The sequence below is a fragment of the Rattus norvegicus genome, chromosome 6 (assembly GCF_021556685.1).
Source record: "Rattus norvegicus strain SHRSP/BbbUtx chromosome 6, alternate assembly SHRSP_T2T, whole genome shotgun sequence".
NCBI lineage: Eukaryota > Metazoa > Chordata > Mammalia > Rodentia > Muridae > Rattus > Rattus norvegicus.
In genome coordinates, this window is record NC_141539.1 from 101,266,726 (window position 1) to 101,288,419 (window position 21,694).

Consider the following 21,694-nt stretch of genomic DNA (forward strand, 5'->3'; position numbering starts at 1 on the left):
AACTTGTGCTGTGCTTAATGCCTACTATAAATGAGTCGGGATCAGACTCTGAACCACACCAGCTACTGAACTATGTTGGACTGAACTACCTTCTTGCTTCCCTTGGATCATCAGTTTCTGGCTGTGGAGGTCACAGAGATGCTCACATCAGACAGCTCGCAACTATTTGTAACACAACCTCTGGGGGATCTGCGGCCATTCTCTGGCCTCTACAGGCATGCACACAAGTAGCTTATATTTACATAGGCACATGCACATATACATAAATAAAATAAAAACAAATCTTTATGAAAAATTACAAGTAAGCTAGGCAGTGGTGGTGCACACCTTTAGTCTTAGCACTCAAGAGGCAGAGGCACACAGATCTCTGTGAGTTCGAGGCCAGCCTGGACTACGGAGTGAGTTTCAGGACAGCTAGGGCTCCATATAGAAACCTTGTCTTGGAAAAATTACAAGGGGCTGGAGAAATGGCTCAGTGGTTAAGAGTACTGACTGCTCTTCCAGAGATCCTGAGTTCAAATCCCAGCAACCACATGGTGGTTCACAACCATCTGTAATGAGATCTGATGCCCTCTTCTGGTGTGTCTGAAGACAGCTACAGTGTACTTATTATATATAATAAATAAATCTTTTTAAAAAAAGGAAAAATTACAAATGAAGCAAAAGAGGTTACTAACTGCCAATATCAAGATCTACATATTAAACTAATAAAATTGGGGCGCTGGAGAGAGGCTCAGATGGTAAAATGTTTGCTGTGTAAGCCTAAGGGTCCAAGTGGGAATTCTCACCACTCATATAAAAGGCTTAGTGCATATCAAGTGCTAGAGGCAGGCAGATTCCCTAGACCCCACCAGTCAGTGAACATACCACACGCAGGATCAGCCTCTGGCCTCCATATGCACTGGCACACATATGAATGCATGTCCACATATTTAGGTGCACTCCCACAAACACATACATAAAAAAATAAGAATCAGTCAGACAATAGTGGTGCATGCCCTTAATCTCAGCAGAGGATCTCTGTGAGTTCCAGGCCAGCCTGGTCTACAGAGCAAATTCCAGGATAGCCAGGGCTACCAAGAGAAACCCTGTCTTAAGAAAATGACAGAGAAAGAGAGAAAGAGAGAGATGGAGAGAAAAGAAAAAGAAACAAAGAGATGGGGCCGGAAGTCTCACTCTCTCTTCCTGTTCTCCACCATGACGAAAGATCAGGGTGAAAAGGAGAACCCCATGTGGGAACTTCGTATCTGCAAGCTCTGCCTCAATATCTGCGTGGGGGAGAGTGGAGACAGGCTGACCCTCTCAGCCAAGGTGTTGGAGCAGCTCACAGGCCAGACCCCTGTGTTTTCCAAAGCTAGATACACTGTCAGGTCCTTTGGCATCCAAAAAATGAGAACATTGCTGTTCACTGCACAGTCCATGGAGCCAAGGCAGAGGAGATTCTGGAGAAAGGCCTGAAGGTGCAAGAGTACGAATTATGGAAGAATAACTTCTCAGATACTGTCAATTTCAGCCTTGGGATTCAGGAACACATTGACCTGGACATCAAATATGACCCCAGCATTGGCATCTATGGCTTGACTTTCTATGTGGTGCCAGGTAGGCCAGGTTTCAGCATCGCAGTACGGCTGCACCGGGGTCAAACAGAATCAGCAAAGAGGTGGCCATTCAATTGAAAAGAATAACTTTTCTGAGTACACTTACAAATTTCCACAGCTGCTCGTTTGCACCCATTTCCTGGATCCTCTCTTTCACTGCTTCTTCCGTGGCTACTATGGGGCCAATGCTGTCACTCAGTAGCGTAGCCAACTGACCGAGGAAGTCCTGGTGGTGGGAATGCTCATGGGTGGGGTCCCAGCTACAGGAATACGGAGCTCTGTCCAATTCAGACGTTAGTTTTTCTTTGTAGACCAAATCCTGTTGACCTTTATCGACCGTGGTTTGCCCCTCAGTTGGTCCTTCCGAGTAAACAATGTTGTCTCTCTCAGAGTTGCAGACTTTATTATTGTCCTAAATGTACCAACACAAGGATTAAACTTTCCATGTGAAATTCAATATGAAAAGGTCTATGTCCCTCCTCATGAGCTGTGACTTCAGTATTAAAGAACCACCTCGAGAGAAAAGACCCTGAATTTGAAACATTAAAGAGTCACATAAGATAAGAGCACTGGGGGCTGGGGATTTAGCTCAGTGGTAGAGCGCTTACCTAGGAAGCGCAAGGCCCTGGGTTCCGGTCCCCAGCTCCGAAAAAAAAAGAACCAAAAAAAAAAAAAAAAAAAAAAAAAAGATAAGAGCACTGACTGCTCTTCCAGAGGTCCTGAGTTCAATTCCCAGCAACCACATGGTGGCTCACAGCCATCTGTAATGGGATCTGATGGTGTGTCTGAAGACAGCGACAGTGTATTTGTATGTGATAAATAAATAAATCTTAAAAAAAAAAAAAAGAAACAAGGGCACTGGCTTAAAAGAAGAGATGATAATGGCAAAAAGGAGGAACTGAAACAAGCCCTTGTTGTGAGAGCAAACTCCAGAACACTCAAGTGCAGTGTACAAGGAATTTTTTAAATTATCATTTTATTTTATTGTTTATCTTGTTTATTGTTATGAGGGAGGAGGCATGTGCCAGCGTATACATCAGGAGATCAGAGGGCGACCTGCCGGAATCCCTTCTTTCCTGTCACATGGTTCCAGGAATCAAGATCAAGTCGTCAGACTGCACAAACTGTGCCTTTCTTTACCTGCTGAGCCTGCGTGCGCACTGCCTCTTTTTGTTTTCTTTCTTTTTGGGGGGTGTTTTTTTGTTTTGTTTTTGTTGTTGTTTGTTTTTGTTTTTCTTGAGGTGGTTGGTGCATATTTTACATATCAAAGCAGATCTGGCCTCCAGGTTCTCCCAGCATCCCTCAGAACCTACCTGGCATACCCTACCTCCAACTTTGAACTTTCCCAGTCCAGGGGTTAGGCTGCCATTCCCCCAGAGGCTTCTCTCTCTCTCTCTCTCTCTCTCTCTCTCTCTCTCTCTCTCTCTCTCTCTCTCTCTCTCTCTCTCTCTCTGGTTTTCTCTCCCTCCCCACCCCTTCCCCTAGCCCACAGTGACTTCCCTGGCCTCAGTACTTGGAGTCAGTGAACTTGCCTGCCTGAGATCAGCCTCCCAATTAAACCTGCCTTTAATGTAATCTAACCGGCCTTGAATTGGCTCGTTTCACGGGTGGTGGAGAAATAGCCTGTCAAGAAGGTCTTGCTGTGGGGCTGGGGATTTAGCTCAGTGGTAGAGCGCTTGCCTAGGAAGCGCAAGGCCCTGGGTTCGGTCCCCAGCTCCGAATAAAAGAACCAAAAAAAAAAAAAAAAGAAGAAGGTCTTACTGTACAGTCCAAGCTAGAGATCCTTCCCTGGCGCTGGGAATGCAGCTGTGTGCCACCATGCCCAGCTGGAAATGAGCATTTTTTAATTCATAATGAAATAACTGATTTGGGCAAGGGTCACCAATGAATATTGAAGCCATTAGGTAAAGAGCTATCAAGGAAACATGTTTTCATGAAACATTATATTCATGTAGGGCTGAAACTGTAGCTCAGTGGAGGCCCTAAATTCAATCCCCAATACTACAAGTGTTCACATTCTGTCTAAGCTCCGCCCCACAGTCACCTGGCAACAGCCAGGTATGCCGGCTGTTATAAAAGGGGCTGCTTGTTCCTTCTCCTCACTCTCTCTTACTCCTCTCTCTCTTGCTCTTCCCTTCCTGTCCCCTCTTTCTCCATATGCTCATGTCCTGCTCTACTTCTCTCTCTCTCTCTCTCTCTCTCTCTCTCTCTCTCTCTCTCTCTCTCTCTCTCTCTCTCTCTCTCTCTCTTTCTCTACCCCTACTAACCTCTTAATTCCCCACCCCATGCCTTGAATAAACTCTATTCTATACTATACCCCCTTGGCTGGTCCCTCAGGGAGAAGGGATGCCTCAGCATGGGCCCCTGTAGAGGCACCCCCTTCCCCCACACCTCACCATACCTTCATAGAACGTATCCCCTCTTTCTTTATCTTTTTATAAACACATCAACAAGAAAAAAAAAGAATGGAGCTGGAGAGATGGCTCAGCAGTTAAGAGCACTGACTGCTCTTCCAGAGGTCCTGAGTTCAATTCCCAGCAACCACATGGTGGCTCACAACCATCTGTAAAGAGATCTGATGCCCTCTTCTGGTGTGTCTGAAGACAGCCACAGTGTACTTATATATGATAAATAAATAAATCTTAAAAACAAAAATCAATGCTTAACAAATGTAACAACCTTGATAATGTAAGTCAAAGAAGTCACATCTCTTCCTCCCGGCCTATTTCTGTTGCAAAGATGACAAGAGTAAAAGAGAACGCTGATATTTCTTAATTAAAACATTTTTTTGTTGTGGCACATGTAATGATTGATGTGTGGGTGGATGTAGACAGCACATGTGTCACGGCGTGAGGATTGAGATCAGAGGACAACTTTTGGGAGTTAATCTTCTCCTTCCACCATTAGGTCTGGGGATTGAACAATGGTGACCAGACTTTACAACCAGCTGAGACCCCCAGCTGGCCCTGCTAAGCTCCTCCCACGGGAGGAGTCCACCTCACTGAGTCAGCAAGTTCAGTGGATTTTGTTGCTGTAGCTGTTGCTGGGTGATGCTGAGAGATTATAAAAAGTTAAGAATAATAATGGAGGTAATGATGAGTTTATATCACTAAAAACCTAGAGGGGGAAGGAGCAGGGACAAACTGCCAGACCTGCTTAGATTCCAGCTCTTAGAGAATCTCTTTTTTTAAGGAGAGATTTGTAGCAGAAGTTCAAAGGGTGGGGGAAAGTGTTAAAATCTCGAGATGCAAACAAAACTTGGAATTACACTGAAAGTAGTTGGTGTGTGTGTGTGTGTGTGTGTGTGTGTGTGGTGTGTGTGTATGGTATGTGTGGTGTGTGTGTGTATGGTGTGTGTGTGTGATGTGTGTGGTGGATGTGTGTGTGTGATATGTATGTGTGTGTGTGTGGTATGTGTGTGTTTCTGTGTGTGTGTGGTGTGTGTATGGTGTGTGTGTGTGTTTGTGTGTGTGAGGTGTGTGTGTTTGTGTGTGTGTGATGTATGTGTGGTGTGTGTGTGGTGGGTGTGTGGTGGGTGTGTGTTTCTGTGTGTGGTGTGTGTGTGTGTGTGTGGTGTGGTGTGTATGTCTGTGTGTGGTGTGTGTGTATGGTGTGAGTGTGTGTGTGTGTGGTGTGGTGTGTATGTCTGTGTGTGGTGTGTGTGTATGGTGTGAGTGTGTGTGTGTGTTGTGTGGTGTGTATGTATGTGTGTGTGTGGTGTGATGTGTATGTGTGATGTGTGTGTGTGTGTATGGTGTGAGTGTGTGTGTGTGGTGTGTGGTGTGTATGTATGTGTGTGTGTGTGGTATGGTGTGTATGTCTGTGTGGTGTGTGTGTGTGTGTGTGTGTGTGTGTGTGTGGTGTGGTGTGTATGTCTGTGTGTGGTATGTGTGTGGTGTGTGTGTGTGGTGTGGTGTGCATGTGTATGTGTGGTGTGTGTGTGTGGTGTGCTGTATGTGTGTGTGCCTGACCATGCCTTGCTTGTTACATGGATGTTAGGATCCTTACCCTGGTTCCCATGCTTGCATAGCAAGCATTCTTAACTGTTGGACCATCTCTTCAGCCCTTGTTTTGTTTTGTTCCCCAATGGGATCTCCCACATTAACTGAGTCACATAGGTCCTTGTTTTACATAATAACTTGTGATGGTGTGAGGAGCTCACAATAAACTTTCATAGCTCCCTTGCCAGTGGTCTGCCTCCTCCCCTTCTCTTTTCAGAGCACTTCCTTCTGGAAGATCCATAGAGCTAGATGTCAAGACCAGAGTTGATGACTCACCCAGTCTGTATCCAGAGACAGAAAGGAGCCCGGTGTACTCAGCAGCCAATCTGAACCAGAAACGGACAACTCCAACCTCTCACTTCCTCATCATCCCTCCCCGTAGCTCATGGCCCATTCCTCACCTCCAAATCTTCTGTAAAATCAGAGACCTTGCCGTTCTCCTGGCAGCCCCAATGGCATCTGGTCCACCATGCTTCTTTGGATCTTCCATTCACAAGAGGATTGGCACCCTACTAAATACTAACCCTTTTCTCCCGGGGAAATAGTCAAAACTTACCCTCACCTTCACAGGGAAAATATCCAAGGAATCTTCCAGTCCTTTCAGGTTCATGTGAGGAGAGAATCTGCAGGGGCAGGACCGCCTTTTCTCCAGAAGCTCCGCCTTTCTCCATGCGGGCTCTCTTCCCGTCAGGTGCTCCCTGGGTAGGACAGCAGTGGTCAACGAAGCAATGAAACCAGCTCAGACAATTTTCAATATGACTAAAATAATTTTTTGAGACAAAGTTTCTCTGTGTAACATCCCCTTCTGCCATTAAACTTATTTTGTAGATTGGGGGGGTGGGGTAGGAGGGGCAAACTCAAAAAGATCTGTCTACCTTTGTCTCCCAAGTACTGGGATCAAAGATGTGCACCGTCCACGCCAGCTCTACTGTTTTTTTTTTTTTAATTTCACATCTAAAATACATTAAATAAGTGAATCAAGTAAAAAAAAAATCTAACAAATCTATACGTTCAGCAGCACTGTAAGTCAAGAGACAGGATGAAACAGAAACAGTAAGAAAAATAACCCTAGATTTCTAATAAAAATCAAAGACATTATTTGTAAATCCAAGAAGGTTTGCAACTCTGAAACAGCCTAAATATACAGCCACATCACGGTTAAGCCACTGCCAATTAAAAAACAGCAAGAGAGGCACAAGTTAGCTTCAAGGAAGAGGAAGGCAGTTGGCTCCCTTTCCTACAGAAATAATAAATGTCAGAAGAGAGCATCTCTCATTTCCCTTCCATTGCTGTGACAAAGGCTACAACCAAAGCGAATGGGGAGAAAGGCTTTTCCGGCTGACATTTCCGCGTCAGAGGTGTCATCAAGGCAAGGTAGGGAGGAGCTCGAGGCAGGAGCCTAGAAGCAGCGCCTGGAGCAGAGGCCCTGGAGGGGTGCTGCTTACTGGCTTGCTCTCCTGGCTGGCTCAGTTTGCTCTCTTATATACCCCAGGACCAGTGGCCTAGGGGTGTGACACAATGAGCTGGGCCCTCCCACATCAATCATCGATTAAGAAAATGCTTCACAGACTTGCCTGGAGGCCCATCTGATGGAGGTATTTTCTCAGTTAAGGTTCCCTCTTCCCAGAAACATGTAGGTTTATGGCAAGTTGACAAAAAAAAACCAATGAGTTCAATATTTTAAACTGCCGAAAGATGGGCTGATGGACCTCTGTTGACTTCAAGGCCAGCTTGGTCTACATAGCAACTTCCAAGGCTACGTAGTGAGACCCTAGGTGAAATGGGGAGAAGACCAGAGAGTTTGAGAGGGAGCTCAATGGCTGTATTTAATGCTCTTGCAGAGGACTGGGTCCAGTTTCCAGCACCCGTATTAGATGGCTCACAACCACCTATAACTCTGGCTTCAGGGGACCCACCTTCCTCATCGTAGTAAGAATATGTGTACACTGTGACCCTAATGTAAAAGGTGCAGCTGCTGCTGTTGGAAAGCCGTCTGGAAATGCCTTAAAAATAACTTCAAAGAAGCTCGGTGTGGATACATGTAATCCCAGCGTGTGGGAGGTAGGAGGATTGCAGTGCAAATCCAAATTCCAGGAGACAGAGAATTTGAGGCCAACCTGAACTATAATGAGATCTCCATCTTGACACAAATAAACAAAACAAGTAACATTAAAAATATCAAACAGTTGCTTTATAGCCTCATAATACCTGAGGGGAGAATGATGTCGATGTCTGTACAAGGATGTTTATAGCAGGATAAGTCATAAAGCAGAAAGACCCCTAGAGCTAACCCATGTCCTTCAAAAAATAAATGGCTAAACAGCATGTGATGCCCAAGTTCAATGTAAGAGGAGCTAAGGCACTAATTAATGCTGCAATCCAGGGGACCCTGAGAACATTGTGGTGTAGGGGTCCAAAAATGGCTGAAGGAAGACCCCAGACTCAGATAGTGTGCAAAACCAGAGTGTTTATTCTGCAGAAACCACCAGCATGGCCAACCATTCTTTAAAATGGGGACCCCAGATAAAGGTATGAAGGTCTTCTAATAGGGAACTGGAGGAACTTTCTAGAAGGATTAAGTAATCTACAATTTCATTGGTGGGTGCTGGGGGGGGGGTCACAGGTGATCAGTGGGCTCCATTCCTATATCATGAACGTTCAACCATAGAATGAAATAGGGCTGCCCAGCACAGACGGCCCATTCTGAGATATTTCCCCATTTTTGTGGTTATCCCAGGGTGTTCTTTGGGAGAGGGTTTTATGACCTGGTTCTGGCTTTTATAGTCTGCATAATCCCAAGGAGCATAACCTAGTTTCTGAGACTTATGGTCTATTCCTGAAGCTGGTACATTATGGCCTTTTTTGAAATCAGACCTGGTCCTCAAAATGGAGACAAATGGGGTTTATATTGTCCTTTCAGTGGTAAGGGAAAGTAAAAAAAAATCAAGAGGTCACCTGTTTTATGGTTATACTCACATTGAATGTCTGGAATTGGAGCATCTGTGGAGATGGAGGGCCAGTGGTGGAGAAGCATAGCTTCTATGGGTGTGGAATCTCCATCGGAGGTGATGGAGGTGTTCTAAAACTAGACGGTGCTGATGGTTGGCCAACCACTAGCATGTATCTGCTTCAAGGTGGCTAGTATACTGCTTAGGAAAGCATGTGGGTGGGTGGGTGGGTGGGTGTGCAGGTACACACAGAGGTCAACCCACAATAGCATTCTTCAAGAGCCCTCCGTCTCTTTTTGTTGAGACAGGCTCTCTCACTGAGATACAAGGATCATGAACAAGGTCAGGTTTGGGGGCCAGCCATTAAGGCCCTCAGGAATCCATCAGGCTCAGCATCACTGTGCTGGACACTTACACACACACACTGCCACACTCAATAGTTTGAGTTGGTGCAGGGGAGTAAACTCAGGTCCTCATGCTGCCAAGACAAACACTTTACCAACAGAGACACCCCTCACCTCCTGTCTTAGTTTGGTTTCTGCTGCTGTGATGAGACCCTGACGAAAGCTAACCTGGGGAGGAGAAGGTTTCTTGAGCTTATAGGTCACATTTTTTCACTGAGGTGAGTCAGGGCAAGAATCCTAGATAGGAACCTGGAGACAGAAACGGAGGCCGTGGAAGCATGCTGCTTACTGGCTTGCTCCCCATGGCTTGCTCAGCTGCTTTTTTATATAACTCGAGACCCTATACCCTCCCATATCAATCATTAATCAAGAAAATCCCCCGAGAGATGTGCTTACAGTACAGGCTTAAGAAGGGATTTTCTCAATTGAGGGTCCCTCTTCCCAGACTATCCTCGCTTGAATCAAGTTGACAGAAAACAAAAATTAAAAAAACAAAACTAATCAGCTCACTCCCAAAGTATCAGGTATGTAATGAGATTCTATTAAATTATCTGATCAGGAACATGAGCTTTATATACAATTTGAACACATATGACAAACAATATACATATACATAGATAGATAGATAGATATAGATATAGATATAGATATAGATATAGATATAGATATAGATATAGATATAGATATAGATATAGATATAGATATAGATATAGATATCCCTACCTTAGACAGTTCTCTAGGTCTATAACTCGCTCAGTTAGATCCCAGTTATGTCTTCCGAAACTCTGAGATTCTGTGTTTTTCAACATCTTAACCTTCATTAGAGAGTCAATAAGGTCTTGAAGGTTCTTGACGTCATCTCTCAGGGACATTATCTGTAGTGCCTGCTGGGCATTAGTTTCTTTGTAACTCTCTAACTCTGTCTTCATCTCGTGCAAAGACGTTTCTTTCATGTAGAGCTTGTTTTGAAGATTTCTCAGCTAAGGAGTAGGGAAAAGAAAATAATACTTAACTTCTTGCTTTAACTGTCATGGTGTTAGGTCACTGCGAATATGAGTTCATCTTGCTAGAGAGTAAAACAAAGCCTTTCCAGGCTATTCCTTAACAGTGTATCTTAATGTTTAAAAGCCATTTAAGATAAAACATGGTGGCACAGTAAGTTTGAAATAAACAGTTTACCAACATTAAAACTAAATTACAGGAATAGTGGATTTGGGAATTTCCACCCAAAAGGAGCGATGCTATAGCCTTAGATGTCTTGCTCTCTGGTGTGTGGCAATGTTCACAGGTCTGTCTCAGTTCCTGATCTCATTTGTGCTGGTGGGAAAAATAAAAGGGGGAGAACCCAGAGGAAGATTTATGACTAACCGTGGCTGGGCATCGTGGCACAGGCTTTGAATCCCAGCCCTGGGGAGGCAGAGGCAGGAGGATCTCTGTGAAGTCATAGGCCAGTCTGGTCTACAGACCAAGTTCCAGGACAACCAGGGCCACGTAAAGAGACTATCTCAAACAAAAGTTGGGGGGCTAGCTGTGAACTAAAGGAGAGAGATGGCTTGGCAGTTAAAAGAACTGGTTGTACTTCTGGAGAACCCAGGTTCAATTCCAAACACCCACATGGTACCTCACAACCATCTCCAACTCCATTTCCAGGGGGAACACACACACACACACACACACACACACACACACACAGATAAAATAAAACTGAAAGATATTTTAAAAGACAGATAAAGGGGAGAAAAGACCATAAAGTTATAAAGAGAAGCAAGAAAGATGGCTTCCTGGAAGAAAAGAAAGCCTAAGAACAGCATAGGGCAGTGAAGGAGGAGACCAGTGCGGTGTGGTGGTTCGAACCTGAAGGAAAATAAGGGTGCTTAAGGCCATATAGTGAAAGCCTGTCAATAATAATAATAATAATAATAATAATAAGAATAAGAATAAGAATAAGAATAATTGTTATTATCATTATAGTTGTTATTATATAATTATATTATTATTAATAATAATAAACAATAAATATAGCCACAGTGACAGTTTTAAGCCTGTGCTTAGAACTGAAATTGTTGAACAACTTTTAACACATCAGTCTCCAGCTCTCGGGGGTTGAAACCCAGGTGTACTGCACTTTGTCTTCAAACATTCTTTCTGTGCTTGATTTCAGTGGTTCAAACGTCTAGGATGAATCTACCTGCCTGTTTTCAGGGCTCTTTCTCTGAGATGCATCAGCCAGACAGAGATGGTACATGCTGCTCACTAGTCCTCCATGGGCTAAGAAGCTCACCTCACCTCCCAACTCCCCATCCCCCCAGAGCCCAGAATCACAGAGAACCCAGAAGACAGTCACAGCACAGTCTTAGTGGCGTTAGACACCAGGCTGACTCCACGGGCATCTCTCCCCTCTCCTAGGGTCAGGCCATGGCTCTGGTAAATAGCTGCTGGCTTACACTCCTGTGACCTTGGATAACCAGTCCTGGCTGGTCAGAGTTGGGCAAGCATGTTTTATGCAGCTACTGCAGCTTTGTCTTTCTGGATGTTTACTACCTGAGAGCTGGCTCCTCTGCAGGTACTGATTTGGAAACCTGCTAATCCTCCCCCACCCCCCCACTCCCCGGTGCTGTACCTAATAAACATTGAGGTTTCAGATTGTTGGAATAGTCAGCATGGTTCCATAGTGCGCACACAGCCACCTGAGAAGTCCTCCTGCACAGGTTAAAAGCACCCATTAGGGGCTGGAGGGATGACTCAGCAGTTAAGAGCACTGGCTGCCCTTCCAGAGATCCTGAGTTCAATTCCCAGCAACCCATCTGTAATGGGATCTGATGCCCTCTTCTGCTGGGGACATACCATGACAGGGACTGCCCGCAGCAGGCAGGGATGGAGACATCTCAGTAGCCCACGGCAGCTCTCTGTAAAAAACAGTTGTTCCCATTTCTCCTCACCTTAGCTCTGGACAACGGCTGTATACATTTCATTTGTGCATGACTGCTTTTCAGTTGGCCTGGTTGGTATGCATAATGATTCTCTTATATCTGACTTCCCTAGTTCTTTCTCCTCCTGCTCTGGTGGATTCTGTGAAACTAGATGTTCCTTGATGTAATGATTCTTGCAGATTTTTTTTCTTTTTTTTCTTTTTCTTTTCTTTTTCGGAGCTGGGGACCGAACCCAGGGCCTTGCGCTTGCTAGGCAAGCGCTCTACCACTGAGCTAAATCCCCAACCCTGATGTAATGATTCTTAAACAATAAAAAATTGAGGCATAGGGCACAGCACAGCACAGTTCTAATGGCCCAGGTGCATGCTATGTGTTCTCATCTTGGAAACAATGTAATAACTGCACAATGGTAGTTCCAGATTAATGCTTGACTTGCAAAGAAAATTTGAAGAAATTATTAGAAAATGAAACAGAAACATTGGGACCCCAAGAAAGAAAAGAGCTATAGAAGTTATGAAATAAGTTTTGCACAACATTTGAGAGTGGTTCCTGGATAAGCAAGAATAGAATACCTAAAATCTTATACTCGTAAAACTAAGTCAAAACACTAGGACTCTGAGGAGAGTCATTGTGTGCAATGTGCAGAGTAGATAGCTTGATTAACTTTATTCTTTTTGGCCACTGCCTGGCAGCTTCGCCCATGTCATTTATCATAGAGCTTCACAGGAAAATGCAAGTAGCTGACCTCGGAGCTCTGAGCTCTGAAGTATAATATGTCAAAAGTTAAAGTTTAAATAATGATAAGTTTGCAATTATTATTTTTGTCACAGGCCTGGGAATAGGGGAAGTTTGAAACTTTGGGGAACAATTGTAATTCTTGATTCTTTTGGGATGTGGTTATTCTTTTGAATTTGATTTGGCAGAGTCTTTCTTTCTTTTTTTTTTTTTTTTTTCTTTTTTTCGGAACTGGGGGCCGAACCCAGGGCCTTAATCCCCAACCCAGCGTCTTCTTTTTTCCTACCTGCTTTTTGGAGTATCAGTAAAAGACTGGGGCAAGAGAGCAAGTGAACGAGTGGGGGAGAGAGTGAGGTGCACATGAGGTGTGCACATGAGGTGTGCACGAGAAGGGTGTGGAGTGAGTGGAGAGATGATGAGGAGAGTGTGTGTGAGTGAAAGGAGAGTACATGTGGTGTGTGAGAGATGTGTGTGAGGTGTGTATGAAGAGTGGGTGTGAGAGTGAAAGGGGGACAAATAGAGGTGTGTAGGAGTGTGGGAGTTTGAGAAAAGAAAAGCACACAGGAGAAAAGCAGAGTGCACAGGAGAATACAGTGTGTGAAACTTCAAGCTGCGAGCCAGTGGGGGGTGGGGGTGAGATGTGGAACTTTAAACCTTGAAAAATTGCCTGTCAGTTTGTACCCAAAAAGTTGTCTCTGTCTATTTATTAAACGCCTTCCAGATATCCCTGCTTCCAGCTGAGAACTCTGATCCTGTGTAAAGGCTGAACCCCAACACTTTTCTAGTGCATCTGAAGACAGCTATTGTGTGTGTGAGTGTGTGTGTATACTGTATGTATATGTATGTATACTGTATACATACTGTATATGTGTGTATATACATGTGTGTAATATACAGTATATATACATATATATGTATATACATGTGTATATATATATATGGTTTTTATACATGTGTATATATATTATATATAAAATAAATCTTAAAAATAAATAAAAGCACCACTAATCTTGGAAGACCCAGGTTCTATTTCTAGCACCCAGCACCCACATGGTGGTCTCTCTGTAACTGCAGTTCCAGAGGAGCTGACATCCTCTTTCAACCATGTCAAACACCCATACAGATAAAGAAAAAAATGTTAAAACACACTGAATTTGTATTTGACTTACAATATTCAACTTTATATGTTACCCATGACTTCTTAACTCATGATTCCTGCAGCCCGCCTATACAAGAGTTTTATCTTAATACCGTATTTCCTAAACTAGTCCACAACCACCAACTGAACAGGCTCATAGTTATCCTCTCTGTATCCTGCCTCACCCAAATATAGCTCTCGTGCACCTGTTCCTCCATTTAGGGCAGAAACACATTGCAATTATTTTTGTATGTTACACAAAGAGATAAGTTTAAATATAACAAAAAAATTGAAACGCACACTGTGAAGAGGAAAAGTACCTGATCAAGACAATTGTGTCCCTGTGGGACTAAATGGTAGGTTGCCTGGGAAGCAAGAAATGACTCATGCTGGGGCTCAGGTATCTTGCTGCAATCACTAAACTTCCTTTTATAACATGAACATGAGGATACTGTGTATTAATAACTGTCACTAAATTTTTATTTTTTGAGGCAAGGTCGCATTAGGCAACCCAGGCTGATCTTAACCTCATATCTTATTTACTTAGGCTTCTGAGTACTAGGCTCTCTAGGAGTGTGTAACTATGCCTGGCTTGAACTTCTTTATTTTTTAAATTATTTTTATTTGTGTGGTGGTAGTGGTGTGTGTGTGTGTGTGTGTGTGTGTGTGTGTGTGTGTGTGTGTGTGTTGTACCTCGATACTAAGGTTGTAATCTACCATGTCAGGACAGCTTTTCAGCTTTTTTAGCTTGGTGCAAAATGGAGGACTCCCTTTCTTTTGAGGCTTCCTCTTCTCTGCCTGATCTGGGAAGCCCAATCCTTTTACCTGAGCAGTGTCATGTAATCTTTGGCAAAATTACAAGTTCAACTTCCTAGAATGCCTCTCCATGCAAATGAGGGGCCCCCAGAACCTTAAACCTCAACCAGTGAAACTTCACCCTACGGAGAACCCCCTTCTCACTTTCCATGTGTATATGTATTTTCTATGTGTATATGTATATGTATGTGTGTATGTGTGTGTATATTTGTATGTGTATGTGTACATCCCTTGATTCACCCTAAATAACGTGTATGAACATAAGCTGTTTGTTGAACTTTGTTTTTAAAAGCTGCTTCATTGAATAGCATCTAAGAACACAGGAACACTAAAGTACTCTGAGAAGGCCTTCTCCCTCCAGCACTCACAGCCAGAACTGGATCCTGCTAACACACCCGTTCTGATCCTTCCCCATCTGTGTGCTGGTGTGTAGCAGTCCCCCGCAAAGGAAGAAAACAGAACCATGTGTACGCGCTCGCGGGCATGTGTATGTGTGTTTGGGAGATACATGCTACAGCCCACATGCAGAGGTCAGAGGACAACCTGCAGGAATTAGTTCTCTCTTTCCACCATGTGTGTCCTGGAGACAAAACTCGGGTTGTCAGTCTTGGCAACAGACTTTTACTCACTGAACCACTTCTCTGACTTTGACTTTGTAACTTTTATTAAATTAGAAAATGCACAGTAGGAACTATGGAATACTTCTTGGGGGAGGAGGTGTGATTGGACGGCAAACCCAGAGATGTGTGCATTGCTAAACATGCACCTCACTGTTGAGTTATCCCTAGGTCCTGTGTAGACCAGGCTGGCCTCTGAGGTAATCCTCCTCCCAGAGCTTCCTGAACACTGGGCTTGCCTGGTTGGAATGTTTTTAAAATGTATATAGTGTTCAAAACCATGTCAAAATGATAAGAACCTTTTAGATGTTTATATGTACACAGAGTAGCTTTAAAAACTACTTTGAGGGGTTGGGGATTTAGCTCAGTGGTAGAGCGCTTGCCTAGGAAGCGCAAGGCCCTGGGTTCGGTCCCCAGCTCCGAAAAAAAGAACCAAAAAAAAAAAAAAAAAAAAAAAAACTACTTTGAAGGCCAGGTGTGCTAGAGTAGTAATCTGGGCACTATGGTATATGGCTGTAGCCTGAGCTACTCGGGATCCTAGAGGGCGACTCAATTGAATGCAGGAGTTTAAGGCTAGCCAGGGTGACACAGTGAGACTCCATCTCAAAACAAGGAATCAAAGAAAATCTTGGAAATTCTTGAAAATAATTTCCATATTTCCATTAGGCAAGGCACCTGGAACCTTTCTCATGGCTTAAAAGCTTCTTAAGGGTCAGAAAGATGGCTTTGCGGATAAGGGCACTGTCAACAGCCTAAGCATCAGCTCCAAGACCCACCGTCATGAAGTGACTCTCTCCAGCACTCAGGAACTGAAGTAGGAGGATTCCAAGTTCAAGGCCAGCTTGAGCTACATACTGAGAGCCTTAAACAAACAAAAGGGCACAGACCCTGACTACAGTTCGGTTGGTAGAGTGTTTGTCTTACATATACCAGTGGGTGAATACACACACCAAACATCCTATTACTACTACTACTACTACCAATTGCATCCAACTTAACAGAACCACAGACTTTTCAAGTATGACCACTGAGACATACTGTAGGCAAGAAGACTGATAGACACTACACGTTGTCTCCATGTCACCACAGTCTGTGCCACGGCCTGGTGGGTGGAGAGGAGTAGGCCTGGATCCTGCAGGCAGAACTGTGATATTTACTAGTGTTTCTTCCTACAAGCATCCCTGCCCCCCCCCTCCCCTCGTCTCTCTGCTCCTTCTCTCCTCATCCCAAGCCTGTGTTGGCTTTAGTCACTTCACATCAAGAACAAAAGAGGACTCTGTCCCTATACCATAGGAAATCTGATCTCTCAGACAGGAAACCTACTTCCTGGCTCCTTATCAAACATGACAAATGGGTTATATTTTATTAACCTCAGTCCTGAAAATCCATTTGCCGTGTTATTAATTATAATAAGAACCTGATGTGCTGGTTAGTTTTTTGGTCAACTGAACACAAACTAGGGTCACCTGGAAAGAGGGAACCTCAACTGAGAAATCGCCTCCATTCGATTGCCTGTAGACAAGTAGGGGAGGAGCGTTTTCTTGATGAATAATTGGTGTGGGAAGGCCCAGCTTACTGCTGGCAGTGCCACTCCTGTATAAGAAAGCAGGCCTAGCAAGTCATGGAGAACAAGTCAGTAAGCAGCATTCCTCCATGGTCTCTCCTTCAATACTTGCCTTCGATACTTGTGATCTCTAAACTGAAACAAACCCTTTCCTCCCCAAGTTGGTCTCGGCCATAGCGTTTATCACAGCAATAGAAAGCGAACTAGGATAACATATATTCGACTCTGTTTCAGTTTGTGGGTGTGTATTGTACATGTGCATGTGTTCCATGATCCCGTGTATGTGATGGCATATGCCCAAGTGTGTGTACCACAGAAGCTAGAGGTCAATGTTAGCTGCCTTTCTCACCTCACACGCTCTGCACTTTGTTTTAAATATTATTGTTGTCATTGCTGCTATCATGTGTGTGTGCCTGTGCACATATGCATGGTATATGTTTATGTAGAGGTCAGAGGGCAACTCTGTGAAGTCTTTCCTCTCCACCTTTACACAGTACTGCGGTTTGAATGAGAAATGTCCCCTAAGGCTCCTGTATGGGAACACTTGCCCCATTAGCAGTGTTGTTTGGGGGAGGTTATGGAACCTTTAGGTGGTAGAGCCTTGCTGGAGGAAGTGTGTCGCTGCAGGCAGGCTTTGAGAGTTCACCGCTTTACCCCACTTCCAGTGTGATGTCTGAGTCCCATATACTGTTGAGGTGTGATCTCAGCCTCCTGCTCCTGCCACAACGTCTTCCCTGTCACTATGAACGTTTAGGCCCCTAGAACTGTAAACCAAAATAAATTCTTAAGTAGCGTTTGGTCACGGCATTTTATCACAGCAACGAAGACGTGACTAAATTAATTCACATGGATTCTGGAGATCAAACTTAAGCTGTCAGTTTACCTTGCTAGGTAGATGCCTCGGCATCTTCAGAAAGGAAGGAGGTGAAGGGAGAGGAGGAGGAGTGAGGGAGCTTGAACACAGATACTGGGGCAGGGGGACTCTAGGAGAAGATCACCATCTACAACCCAAGAAGAAACATCTCAAGAGGAACCACCCCTGCTGACACCTTGTCATGTATTTCTAGTTGCTCTAGAAACACTGCTGTTTAAGCACCCAGTCAAATACTTTGCTATAGTGGCCTTAGGCAGCCACAGGGAGAGCTGCTTACCCAGGGGTGGCCTTGATAAGCATTTTGAGAATTCTACTTGAAAGTAACCGTAGAGAGGCAGAGCAGACATGAGCAGCTACAGTGTACCGCCCTTCACAATAACAAAGACCAGTGAGCCTCCCGCCATGCTTTTGAGAAGGCTGTCACAGCCAACAAATCCTGAGGCTTTGAGCTAGGCTCAATTAGAGAATCCCTACAAGCTCTCCCCAGGCTTCATCACCGGGAGTAAAAGTCAAGGCTCTTCCCACAAATGTGGATTGTGCGATGCACTCAGATATTAGCAAGTATTAAGTAAGATTAGTGGATATTTGCTATCTGGTGGTGTATTGGAAATATGAGCTCATCCTTTCCATAAAAGTATATAGGACAGGGAGGCAGAGGGGCAGGCTGATCACACACACACACACACAAAGAGAGAGATGCTTATAGTTATTTATTATGCTACAATTTTTTATTTACTTTAACTTTTTAAAAATTGTGTGTATATGGGTGTTTTGTCTGCTTCTATGTCTGTGTGCCTGATGCCTGCAGAGACCAGAATGGGGCGTCAGATGCTCTGCACAGGAGTAACAGACAGCTGAGAGCTACCATGTGGGTGTTAGGAACTGAACCTGGGTCCTCTGGAAGCACAGTCAATGCTCTTCACTGCTGAGCCATCTCCCTAGCCCCTATGTCATACATTTTGAGCATGATGTTCCGTAAGCAATATTCTGATTTCCAAAAGCACTGAACGAGGCACCATCCTAAGTAGGAGTGTTAAAGCAGGCGTGACTCTAAACCGTGAGGAGGGAGTTCAGTGAGAGGCGGGGCAAAACCAAGGTAACGCCTCGGGCCATGAGCAGAATTCTCTCTCCTAACTTTTCAGAAGATATAATTCCCCCTTTCATTTTCATTACCTCAGCTAAGAGAGTCTTGTTTTTCACCCACAAGCTGGCAAGGTCGGAATGGACGGGGTCGGCTGCCTTTTTGTTGTGTATGATTGGGTTCCTGGTCGGAACCACTTCAGGAGGAGGATCAAAGCAAGCCTATAGAGAGAAACGGCCAGTTAATTAACTAAATGCGTGCCTTGTGGATCAAAAGCCACAAACCCACAGAAACACTCACAATAAGGAGTTGCCAACAGGACTCAGCTTTAAGGTGTTTATTCTGAGATACCGTCTTAGCAAACCAAACTGTTTCCAGGAAAACAGCAAGTATCACGCTGACCTGCTTTATCTTCTTCTAAACCCAATGCTCGCCTGTCAACAGTTTCCACTAGTGAGAAGCAAATGCAGCCCATCTGAATTGTGCACTGTGATCCCTGAGAGTATAGGAATCAAGACAGCGTACATAAAATATCTGGAGACATTTCCATGTGAATCTAATAACTGTAGAGTGGGCAGGAGGGATGGCTAAGAATGCAAGCATGAGGTCAAGAGTTCAGATTCCAGCACCCTATAAAAAGCAAATCATGGCCTTGAGTAGGCCTGTAGACTGCACTGGGCAGGCCAGGGTGGAGACAGGAGGATTTCTGAGGTTTGATGGCTGCCAGTCTAGACAGAAAAACAAAACAAAACAAAAAAACCCCCCACAAGTTCCAAGTTCAAGGAGTGATCCTTCCTCAGAGGAATAGAGTAGGGGATCAGGGTGGAGGACACCTGACACACTCTTCTGACCTACAAGCACATTCACACATGCACACAAATGTGCACATATGTGTACATACACCACACATACATGTACGCCCAAATGTATGCACAGTAAGAATTTTAAAAGTAGGTTCTGGAGGGATGACTCGACAGTTTAGAGCACATGGTACTCTTGCAGAAGAACTGGGTTCAATGCCCAGCACCCACATAGCAACTCACAACCATCTGTCACTCCAGTTCCAGAGGATCAAAGGTCCTCTTCTGACCTCCCAGGGCAGCAGGCAGGCACGTGGTGCAGATACATGCATGAAAGCAAAATCAGGGGGCTGGGGAGATGGCTTAATGGTTAAGAGCACTGACTGCTCTTCCAGAGGTCCTGAGTTCAAATCCCAGCAACCACATGGTGGCTCACAACCATCTGTAATGGGATCTGATGCCCTCTTCTGGTGTGTCTGAAGACAGCGACAGTGTATTCACATACATGAAATAAATAAATCTTTTTAAAAAAGGAAAAAAAGAAAGCAAAAACAATCATGTAAATAAGATAAACCTAAAAAGAAAGAGAAAGATAGTTTCTAGGGGCTACAGAGATCTTAAGAGCACCTTGCTATTCTTCCAGAGAAAACGGAGTTGGGGGGTTCACAACCACCTGTAAATCTAGTCCAAGAGGTACTCACATGCACAAACCACAAACATACTTAAATAGAAAATAAACTCTTCTTGTTTCTTTGGGGGGGGGGAAGCAGTTTCTAAAAAGAAAAGGAAAATAAGGGAGCTATTGGAAAACCAGGCATGGTGGCATATACTTGTGATCCAAGCCCTCAGGAGGTAGAAGGATGAGACAGCCCCTCAAGGCACACATTTTCAAATTCTCCTTTTCTGATTTTCTTCTTGGTGTGTATACGTGTATGTGTGTGTGTGTATGTGTGTGTGTGTGTGTGTGTGATATGTGGAGGTGTGTATGTGGCGTGTGTGAGTGTGTGTGTGTTTCCTTAAGTGCTGTCCACCTTGCTTTTTGAGATGTCTTTCTCTCACTGGCTCTTTGCTCCTCTATTAGGAATCTACCTGCGCCTGTTTCTGCAGTGCTAGCATTACAGGCATATTTGACTGTGCCTGTGGGTTTCTTGTGGATGCCAAAAACTGATCTCAGGTCCTCATGTTTACGATATAACTATCTCTCCAGCCTCCCACATGGCAGTTGGAGTGGCAGATAAAGCACAGACAGTTCATATTGTTCACACTTAGCTGGAAACATACTTTCAGTTTATAGTAGTGCATAATATAAGTATTTCTTAAAATTCAATGGGACACCAGAACTGTCATCTAGTATATCATACTGAGCTAAATTATGTTTGTTTAAGACAGGGTTTAGATACACAGTGCAAGCTGGACTCGAATTGTATCCTAAGTACTTGGAATACATGCCCAGTTTATGTTTTAAGATTAGGGACAGAATAAAGACATTTTATAGGAACAAACCAAGTTTACTATACAATGTGTCCTTGCTTTAGAAAGCTTCTAAAAACAGACTCTGCAAAGAAAGAAAACAAACGTATCAAGTATGAAATACAAGAAGAAATGGGGAGAAGACTTGCTGGGTGCTGTGACTGGTAGCTGTAACCCCAGCACTTGGGAGGCTAAAGGAGGAAGATTGACATGAGTCTGAGATCAACCTGGACCAGAGAGTAGTACTGGAAAAGCAGAGAGGGAGTACAAGGAGGAGGGGGGGAGGGGAAGGAAGAAAAGGAGGGGAGAGGAGGGAAGGAGGAGGAGGGGGGGGGAATAGTAAAGATGTGAGCACTAAGTCGTAGTATCTTAGGTAGAAAATAAAGATTCTGGGCCAGAGAGGGAGATGGGGGAGGGGAGAGGGGGAGGAGGAGGAAAGAAAAGGCTGGGCTAGAGAGATGGCTCAGTGGTTATCTCCAGGGCTAGCAGAGGTAGAGACAGGAATGCTGAGGTTGCTGGCTTCTAGCCTAGCACAGGCTTGTACACTCACAGGTACATGTTTACATACCCCATACATAATTACATACAACACACACACACACACACACACACACACACACACATGAAAATCAGTGTGAGAGCTTGAACAAGGAATGCTCCTCCAACCCCATTAGGTTCAAGCATCAGAACACTTGTTGGTGCTGTTTGGGAAGGTTAT

General features: G+C 44.3%; 1 protein-coding gene across 8 annotated transcripts in view; it reads right to left on the minus strand.

Moving 5' to 3' along the window:
- The window catches only part of Tex21 (testis expressed 21), a 38,036-nt gene that overhangs the window by 11,688 nt on the left and 4,654 nt on the right, over positions 1–21,694 (minus strand). For 2 of the 8 annotated variants that reach the window (NM_001434281.1, NM_001434280.1), the window contains 4 exon segments: positions 1,705–2,010; positions 6,162–6,297; positions 9,675–9,931; positions 18,799–18,927. In NM_001434281.1, the coding sequence (NP_001421210.1) occupies positions 1,705–2,010; positions 6,162–6,297; positions 9,675–9,931; positions 18,799–18,927 (828 nt within the window). 8 annotated transcript variants of the gene reach the window in all.